The sequence below is a fragment of the Salvelinus alpinus genome, chromosome 4 (assembly GCF_045679555.1).
Source record: "Salvelinus alpinus chromosome 4, SLU_Salpinus.1, whole genome shotgun sequence".
Taxonomy (NCBI): Eukaryota; Metazoa; Chordata; class Actinopteri; order Salmoniformes; family Salmonidae; genus Salvelinus; species Salvelinus alpinus.
In genome coordinates, this window is record NC_092089.1 from 73,229,992 (window position 1) to 73,239,304 (window position 9,313).

The 9,313-nt window shown below is 41.3% G+C and overlaps 2 protein-coding genes across 2 annotated transcripts; one reads left to right on the forward strand and one right to left on the reverse strand.

The window, feature by feature from the left end:
- Positions 1 to 801: 801 nt before the first annotated feature.
- On the reverse strand, positions 802 to 3,409 carry LOC139574405 (chaperonin-containing T-complex member BBS12-like). The gene is made up of 2 exons (XM_071398940.1): positions 3,297 to 3,409; positions 802 to 3,006 (listed from the first exon to the last, which is right to left on the reverse strand). Exon 2 carries the CDS (start codon positions 2,992 to 2,994, stop codon positions 1,087 to 1,089), a length of 1,908 nt encoding a protein of 635 aa, XP_071255041.1. The 5' UTR covers positions 2,995 to 3,006; positions 3,297 to 3,409; the 3' UTR covers positions 802 to 1,086.
- A 52-nt stretch (positions 3,410 to 3,461) lies between these two features.
- Positions 3,462 to 9,042, forward strand: LOC139574406 (uncharacterized). Its single transcript, XM_071398941.1, has 5 exons — positions 3,462 to 3,672; positions 4,366 to 4,521; positions 4,671 to 4,799; positions 8,490 to 8,627; positions 8,720 to 9,042. The coding sequence occupies exons 1-5, from the start codon at positions 3,670 to 3,672 to the stop codon at positions 8,807 to 8,809; spliced, it is 516 nt and encodes a 171-aa protein (XP_071255042.1). The 5' UTR covers positions 3,462 to 3,669; the 3' UTR covers positions 8,810 to 9,042.
- Positions 9,043 to 9,313: the final 271 nt, after the last annotated feature.

Sequence of the window (9,313 nt, forward strand, 5' to 3'; positions counted from 1 at the left end):
TTTCACATTTCCAGGGTTGTGGATTATACAGATCTGACAGACACATTTACTTTGTCTAGAAATGTTTATTTTTCTGCAAACTATTCTATGTTATGACAAACAGGACCAAGCAAGTCATGAAACCATGTCCTGTTGGCTGGGACTTAGACCTATGCAGTGTTCGAAGTGCAGACACATAGGCAAATAACACAAAGGAAGCAAATAGAGACTCATGCAAACACTGGAAGAAAAAAATGATTTCCCTCGGCCATATCAGTGACACTTGAACCGTGCATTTATTGTTCATTGGGTTTTAGAAGATGAGCTATGATCTTCCATTTTTGAATGCAATACTGTGAACATCACCTCAATAGCCTATAATGCTCACTTTGTAGTCAGTGATAAGAGATTAATAAAATATGACATGTCACATGCTATGCTTCTGGGTCCCCCGAGTGGCACAGCGGTTTAAGGCACTGAATCTCAGTGCTAGAGGTGTCACTACAGACCCTGGTTCAATTCCAGGCTGTATCACAACCGGACGTGATTAGAAGTCCCATAGGGCAGCACACAATTGGCCCAGCGTCGTCCGGGGTAGGCCGTCATTGTAAATAAGAATTTGTTCTTAACTGGCTTGCCTAGTTAAATAAAGGTTCAAAAAAATGTTTTAATCAAATGCTTGTTTTGTAACTTTGGCTTTGGGTGGAACGTATAATATAACTTGTGTACGTGGTGGGATGTAAGATGATTTACATGTAATTCTAGGATGGGGATAAGCATGAAAACATTTACTGAGATCTGAACACACAAGCACCTCAGTGACTGGATTTTGACATGTTTATTGATATAGCCATAGAGTTGGAAACCATGTGAAATGGATTAACGTTCATATCCTTTGTCTCCCCCATGTGGTAAAATGTTGCTGGGCCAGTGTAATTTACTAATGGCTGACAAGCTCTAATAACTTAAATTATACCTCAAATTACAAAAGTTTATTCATTTTTCTGCATATTTGGATTCAAAGAATAAAACACATTTAGACATGTTATGCATTTCATGATAATATACAAAAATGATAGTAAGCAGCAATGTGTTGACTTAAAACGATCAAAGCACCATAACATTTGATTGCCCCTCCACTTGTTTAGGATCTATGCCAGTAATGATCTCAGTGTCTGTCTGTAACACAAGGAAAACAAGATCCAGGGCTTTCCTCCATGCTTCAAACTTCACTGTCATATTGTCATAGACCTTCCCTGCACTGCGCTTCATATCTGGGGACATCATACCATCCTCGGTGTCATCTCTCAATAGCAGTCTTGAGAAATTAGCATCTAGAGATAATCCCCCATTGAAATCTTTCAGCTGCTGATTGATTGTAGTCCAAGCGTCCACTTTTGAACATGTTCCACTGTTCAACATCAGAGTGGAAATGTAGTCCATCCAACCATCTGCCATGAGTTGAAACACATCAGCCCTGTGTGGGTTTCCTGCTCTTCCTTGTTTAGCTTGTGGGGCAGAGGTTCCATCTTTGCCTCTTGTTTGCTCACCATTATCTTTAATGTGCTTTTGAAGGGTTTGAACACAAAGCAATTCAGTCTTTCCAGCACCGGGGAGTAGTTTCCTGTCTTTCAGTGTGTGGTGTAGGCGATAGGCACAGCCCCAGAAACAGTCCTCCAAGGTCTGCAGCTTGCTGTGCACAGAGGTGGTGAGGACCACTGTGACCAGCGCAGTGCGATCAGCGACAATGTTCACAGCCATTGATGCTCTCCTTCTGTTGCCACTGCAGTCTCTCCATATGGAGATTTCTACCCTGGTGCCGACACAGTGCTTACTCAGTTGTGTGGCATAGGTAACAGGGACAGCTCCTGTTGTTTCTGCAAAGTCCTTCAAAATGTCAGGCTTCACCCTCTCAACCACAAGTATACGGTGACTCATGCAGTGCTGGGTGAGTCTTTCACTCGCCTCTCCAATGACTAAAACTAGATTCACATTGTTTTTCAACAGAGTTGTTAAAACATTGTCTTCCCAATCATCTTCTTTGCTGAGGCCTTTCAAGTCCAACTTGTCGGTCACTTGGCTGATGTCATTCTTGTTATTGAAACCAAGATGGCGATATTTTTCACTGAGATCTCCATTAATGAGAACAACTTGCCACTTCTGTTCTTTCATGTGATGTACAAGGGAAGCCTGCTCTGCAGAGAGCAGAATAACACAACCTGGTAAAACACATGAATGGTCCTCTGACAAGCCTGGCAGAGTGCACGTTACCAGCTTGTTGACATCAAATGTTCTACAGCTGTCACCACTTCCACTGTTCTTTGACTGTATCTTGCTCACCTCAACCACTAAGGTCATTGCAGCCACACATCCATGGCTCACAGCTTCAGCGAGGTGAGGAATATCAACTCCTTTAGAACTCACTGCATGGGAAAATAACCCTGGTGTGGTGTTCTCATCAGCTTTATCATTTGCACAAAAATGTCTGCTGTGAGTGAGTTTTATTCTGCTTTGTTTCTTGTTGTTGTTCATCCCTGTGACAGGGTTACGTAACACTGTGTGTGGAGAGCCCAGGAGTACTGATGTGCCACTATCAGAAGCAACCGGTCGAACGTCTTCAATCGACACACTGTTTGACCTGCAGACTTCGCAACATATATCCAGCCCTTCAGACATGGCTGACACAATATGTGGGATTGAAATGCCTCTGTGGAGACATTCGAGGGCAGCCCTGCTCCAGACCCCAGCCATAAATAGCAGGCACCCCGCACCTGAGTGGAAGACCTTCTGGTGAGCTTGGATTGTCTCATTGGCCAGCTGACCTACAGAGCAGGTCAGGTCTAAGTGCTCCAAGACACGGAAACATGTGCACACCAAGGACGACTCCCCGGTAGACTCGTCTTGAATAAACTTGTGGTTTTTATTGGGGCCCAAAAAGGAATGTGTGACAGCCGCCAAAGCTGTGAGCTGCTGCAGTCCAACATGAAGTCTTTGACTAATAATTGTACTTCCCATTTTCTGTGACGCCTGTAAGATAGACATGTTAGGAATTTTATATTAGGGTCATTCTGTGTAAAAATAGAACACATTTCCAAACTATTTACCAGAAGGATCATTAATACACAGTAAGAGATACAGCAATAAATACTTTGGTGTAGTTCTGCAGTGTAGCTGGCTAGCATGCTAGCTAGCTGTGATAGCTAACATCAACCTGGTCCTGCACTAAAACATCGGATAATGTACATTGAAAGGCTTAGCTTGCTAGGAAGATAATATGAATTTAGCAAATCTATAGCACAACACAACGATTAACTTACTTTTTCCTAAGAACTTTGTGTGGCGTGTTACAGTTCCAGGTTCTCTGTGAGCTTCAGCCTGGCTCAAGCTCTGCTCCAGTTGTAATCCGTGTGTGCGCGTGCGCAAACAAGCGCCCACTTGTTGCTAAGAGACACGAAAAGAACCAAACGGTCGCAGTCGCTTATGTCCCACCCACTTACTTCACTATTGGTCAAAGCAAGCCCTCATCGTCATTTCCTGAAGGTTTACTCATTTTCTGATGGACTGTTCCCTTGTCATTTAAAATAACGCATACCACAGTAGTGTTAGGCAAGCTTTGTTTACATGTCGCCTGATACACTTCGTTGAGTTCAAATACATCTATTTTGTTCGTCGCAGGGCTGATATTTGGAGATGGTATGTAGCTCTACTGTAGTAACTGTTATCAATAGTTTCCTAGCTAGTCAGCTAGCAGTTTATAATTGTCCATTGAGCTAGGTAACGTTACACAGATGGGTTTCAAGCTAGTGAGCTACTGTAACGTCACTCAACTCTTTGCAGCAGCAATTCTGCAACGTTGTGGCTAGTAACGTTAGCTAGCTGGTGGCAAAAATAACGTTAGCCTTTTAAGATCACTTTCACAGGGTTTAAGCCACTACAGCACTTCCGTTTGCTAAACGTTTGCATGTAGCTAGATAGTTAAGTTGGCTAATTGCGTTAGCATCATTGACTTGGGGCCCAAGTGCCATTTCCTTGATAGTTTCTCCAAGTAATTTCCTCCCCCATGCACAACATGTTTTCAGTTTTAATGTGTACCATCTCACTGAGCAGCAGTGCCCAAAACAGACCCTTTACCAGCCACATGGTGTTCATATCAATGCACTTCAGAACAGCAGTATACACAGAGTGCATCAAAATCTGCTATTCTGAATAGATGTTAAATCTGACCTGTTACCAGCATTCGGCTGGTAGGACCGGCACCGCATCAATTCAAGCTACATAGGGTAACATTAGCTAGCCAGATACAATAAGGCTTATTGTGATACTATCAATGTTTCCCTTATGATCAGCTTTACAGGTAAACTCTGACAGTTTGTTGTTATGTTACAGGCTTCAGGCTACCGAAAACCCAACACCAATTCCAACCAGAGGAAAAAGGCAGGTCCTAAACCAGACTTGACAGAGGAACAAAAGCAGGAGATCAGAGAGGCCTTTGACTTGTTTGATACAGATGGCTCAGGAACAATTGACGTGAAGGAACTCAAGGTAGGTTATACCATAGAATATAAATGGTTCACTCAGCTAGTCACCATAATGCCATCCACTGTTTCAGCGTATGCTTAGTTTTCCCCCCAAAAAAACTTTTTTATTTTGTTTCTTGAATATAAACAATTCATTTATTTCTGCTGCTCCAGGTTGCCATGCGTGCCCTTGGCTTTGAACCAAAGAAAGAAGAGATCAAGAAGATGATAGCAGACATCGACAAGGAGGGCTCTGGGACCATTGATTTTAATGACTTTCTCTGTATGATGACACAGAAAATGGTATGTATTTTCTTAGTCAAGAAGAGATTAAAGGATTGGTTCACAATTATACACTGAACAAAAATATAACACAACATGTGTTGGTCCCATGTTTCATGAGCTGAAAAAAGATCCCAGAAATGTTTCATATACACAAAAAGCTTATTTCTCAAAAATGTTGACATCCCTGTTAGTGAGCATTTTTACATTGTCAAGATAATCCATCCACCTGACAGGTGTGGCATATCAAGAAGCTGATTAAACAGCATGATCATTACACAGGTGCACCTTGTGCTGGGGACAATAATAATAAGGCCACTCTAAAATGTGCAGTTTTGTCACACAATACAATGCCACGCCACAGATGTCTCAAGTTTTGAGGGAGCGTGCAATTGTCATGCTGACTGCAGGAATGTCTACCAGAGCTGTTACCAGATAATTTAATGTTCAAGCAGCCTCCAACGTTGTTTTCGAGAATTTGGTAGTACGTCCAACTGGCCTCACAACTGCAGACCGCGTTCTTCACCTGCTGGATTGTATGAGACCAGCCACCCGGACAGCTGATGAAACTGTGGGTTTGTACAACCGAAGAATTTCAACACAAACTGTCTGAGGGAAGCTCATCTGTGTTCTCATCATCCTCACCAGGGTCTTGACCTGACTGCAGTTTGGCTTTGTAACTGACTTCGGGGCTGACTTCAATCCCGGTTTCAACTGTACCGGGCAGATGGCAGACATCACGTAGGGAGTCGTGTGGGCGAGCGGTTTGCTGATGTCAGCGTTGTGAACAGAGTGCCTGATGGTGCTGTTATTGTCAAATGAACACAATTGTATTTTATCGATGGCAATTAAATTCCCAGAGATACCGTGATGAGATCCTGAGGCCCACTGTCATGCCATTCATCCGCCGCCATCACCTCAGCATAATAATGCACGGCCCCATGTCGCAAGGATCTGTACACAATTCCTGGAGGCTGAAAATATCCCAGTTCTTCCATGGCCGGCATACTCACCTGTCCCATTGAGCATGTTTGGGATGCTTGTACGATGGCGTTTTCCAGTTCCCGCCAATAGCCAGCAACTTCGCACAGCCATTGGAGAGGAGTGGGACAACATTCCACAGGCCACTATAAACAGCCTGATCAACTGCATGATGCAAATGGTGGTCACACCAATACAGACTGGTTTTCTGATCCACGCCCCAAAAATGTTTTTAAGGTATCTGTGACCAACAGATGCATATCTGTATTCCCAGTCATGTGAAATTCATAGATTAGGGTCTAATTTATTTATTTCCTTTATATACTGTGCGTTTCGGAAAGTATTCAGACCCCTTGACTTTTTCCACATTTATTTACATTACAGCCTTATTCTAAAATGTATTCATTTTTTTCTCATCAATCTACACACAGTACGCCATAATAGCAAAGTGAAAACAGGTTTTTAGAAGTTTTAGCAAATTTATAAAAAATAAGAAACATATTTACATAAGACCATGAGACTTGAAATTGAGCTCAGGTGCATCCTGTTTCCATTGATCATCTTTGAGTTGTTTCTACAACTTGATTGGAGTCCACCTGTGGTATATTCAATTGATTGGACATGATTTGGAAAGGCACACACCTGTCGGTATAATGTCCCACAGTTGACAGTGCATGTCAGAACAAAAACCAAGCCATGAAGTCGAAGAAATTGTCTATAGTGCTCCAAAACAGGATTCTGTCGAGGCACAGATCTGGGGAAGGGCACCAACAAATGTCTGGAGCATTGAAGGTCCTCAAGAACACAGTGGCCTCCATCATTCTTAAATGGAAGATGTTTGGAACCACCAAGGCTCTTCCTAGAGCTGGCCACCTGGCCAAACTGAGCAATCGGGGGAGAAGGGCCTTGGTCAGGGAGGTGACCAAGAACCCGATGGTTACTCTGACATCTCTGCAGCGCTCAACCAATCAGGCCTTTATGGTAGAGTGGCCAGATGGAAGCCACTCCTCAGTAAAAGGCACATGACAACCCGCTAAAGGAATCTGACCATGAGAAACCAGATTATCTGACCTGATGTGTAACCAAGATTGAATTCTTTGACCTGAATGCCAAGCGTCGTGTCTGGAGGAACCCTGGTACCATCCCTATGGTGACGCATGGTGGCAGGGACTGGTAGAATAGTCAGGATCGAGGGAAAGATGAACGGATTAAAGTACAGAGATCCTTAATGAAAATCTGCTCCAGAGCTACACACAATACTCCATGATGAATTTTGCAAATGTATTAAAAATAAAACATGGATATATCACATTTTACATAAGTATTCAGACCCTTTACTCAGTACTTTTTTTGAATCACCTTTGGCAGAGATTACAGCCTTGAGGAGTCTTGGGTATGACGCTGCAAGCTTGTAACGTCTGTATTTGGGGAGTTTCTACAATTCTTCGCTGCAGATCCTCTCAAGCTCTGGCCAGGCGGTGTAAGGGCTATTTGACTAAGAAGGAGAGTGATGTATTGCTGCATCAGATGTCCTGGCCTACACAATCACCCGACCTCAACCCAATTGAGATGGTTTGGTATGTGTTGGACCGCAGAGTGAAATAGAAGCAGCCAACAAGTGCTCAGCATATTTAGGAACTCCTTCAAGACTGTTGGAAAAGCATTCCAGGTGAAGCTGGTTGAGAGAATGCCAAGAGTGTGCAAAGCTATCATCAAGGCAAAGGGTGGCTACTTTGAAGAATCTAAAATATATTTTTATTTGTTTTACACTTTTTTGGTTACTACATGATTCCATATGTGTTATTTCATAGTTTTGATGTCTTCACTATTATTCTACAATGTGAATAATAGTAAAAAATAAAGAATGAGTATGTGTGTCAACTTCTGACTGGTACTGTGTGTGTGTGTGTGTGTGTGTGTGCGAGAGACACACACACACAGACTACGATTCAAAAGTTTGGGGTCATTTAGAAATGTCCTTGTTTTTGAAAGCAAAACAATTTTTTTGTCTATTAAAATAACATCAAATTGATCAAAATACAGTGTAGACATTGTTCATGTTGTAAATGACTATTGTAGCTGGAAACGTCAGATTTTATATGGAATATCTACAGAGGCCCATTATCAGCAACCATCACTCCTGTGTTCCAGTGGCACGTTGTGTTAGCTAATCCAAGTTTATCCTTTTAAAAGGCTAATTGTTCATTAGAAAACCCTTTGGCAATTATGTTAGCACTGCTGAAAACTGTTGCGCTTGTTAAAGAAGCAATAAAACTGGCCTTCTTTAGGCTAGTTGAGTATCTGGAGCATCAGCAAAGTGCCATTGGAACACAGTGATGGTTGCTGATAATGGGCCTCTGTACGCCGATGTAGATATTCCATTAAAAATCTGCCGTTTCCAGCTACAATAGTCATTTACAACATTAACAATGTCTAAACTATTTCTGATCAATTTGATGTTATTTTAATAGACAAAAAAATAGCTTTGCTTTCAAAAACAAGGACATTTCTAAATGACCCCAAACCTTTGAACGGTGGTGTATATTAGTACCAGTCAAAATATATATTACTGTTGGCACTAGAAAACACAAGCATTTCCCTGCACCTGCGATAGCAAATCTGTGTACATGACCAATCATTTTTTATTCGAAATCTTTTGGCAGGTCTTTGGTTGGAATTTTGTCTCCTCTCTACATAATCTTGATATATTGTTTTTTTTTTGTTAATCAGAGTGAAAAAGACTCAAAAGAAGAAATCCTAAAGGCTTTCCGCTTATTTGATGATGACGGCACAGGAAAAATTTCCTTCAAAAATCTCAAGAGAGTTGCCAAGGAGCTAGGTGAAAACCTGACAGATGAGGAATTGCAGGTATGTTAGGATGTAACTTGTTGGCGTTCTGCTCACATCTAAACATACTCAATGCAGAAATCCTGACTGTTAAAACAATGCATCTTTCAAAGGAAATGATTGACGAAGCAGACCGAGATGGAGATGGAGAGATCAACGAGCAGGAGTTTCTAAGGATAATGAAGAAGACAAGTCTATATTGAATGTCTTATGTTTCCCAAGGTTTATCTTCCACTGCTGGAACAGTCTCACTTAGATGCCTTTTGATTGTTTTAAGGGTACTTTATGAAATAGCATTGTGTTTTTTTTTTATTTTTATATGGCTTGTAAATTTAACAGATCTATACACAGATTTTTGAATATTTTAGATGGTTTTTTAAATATTTCATATTTTACTTATCTTGACTATTTTAATTAAATCATAGTTAAAGTCTAAGTTATGGTCTCCTCTTTACCATGGAAGTGAAATTATATTGTTTATTCCAAGGACACTTGTACCTATTACTGTATGGCTCCTATGGCTATTTGGTTCCCTCTTGTGACATATGAAATGAAGTGCAGCTATAATTGTCTTAACTTAGACATATGATTTAGCTCTTTTTCTCAAGTTCAGTTAAACAGTTTGCTTATTAAAATAGCTTTTGATTATACACTTCACATTATCTAGACAAACTTACAGCTCTGAATCAAATAAACATAAGCTATGG

Excerpts from the sequence above, each read along its gene's own strand:
- LOC139574406 (XM_071398941.1), top strand. Across the intron at positions 4,522-4,670 it reads TTGACGTGAAGGAACTCAAG|GTTGCCATGCGTGCCCTTGG; the intron begins GTAGGTTATACC and ends CTGCTGCTCCAG. Across the intron at positions 4,800-8,489 it reads GTATGATGACACAGAAAATG|AGTGAAAAAGACTCAAAAGA; the intron begins GTATGTATTTTC and ends TTTGTTAATCAG.
- LOC139574405 (XM_071398940.1), bottom strand. The coding sequence starts at position 2,994 with ATGGGAAGTACAATTATTAGTCAAAGACTTCATGTTGGACTGCAGCAG.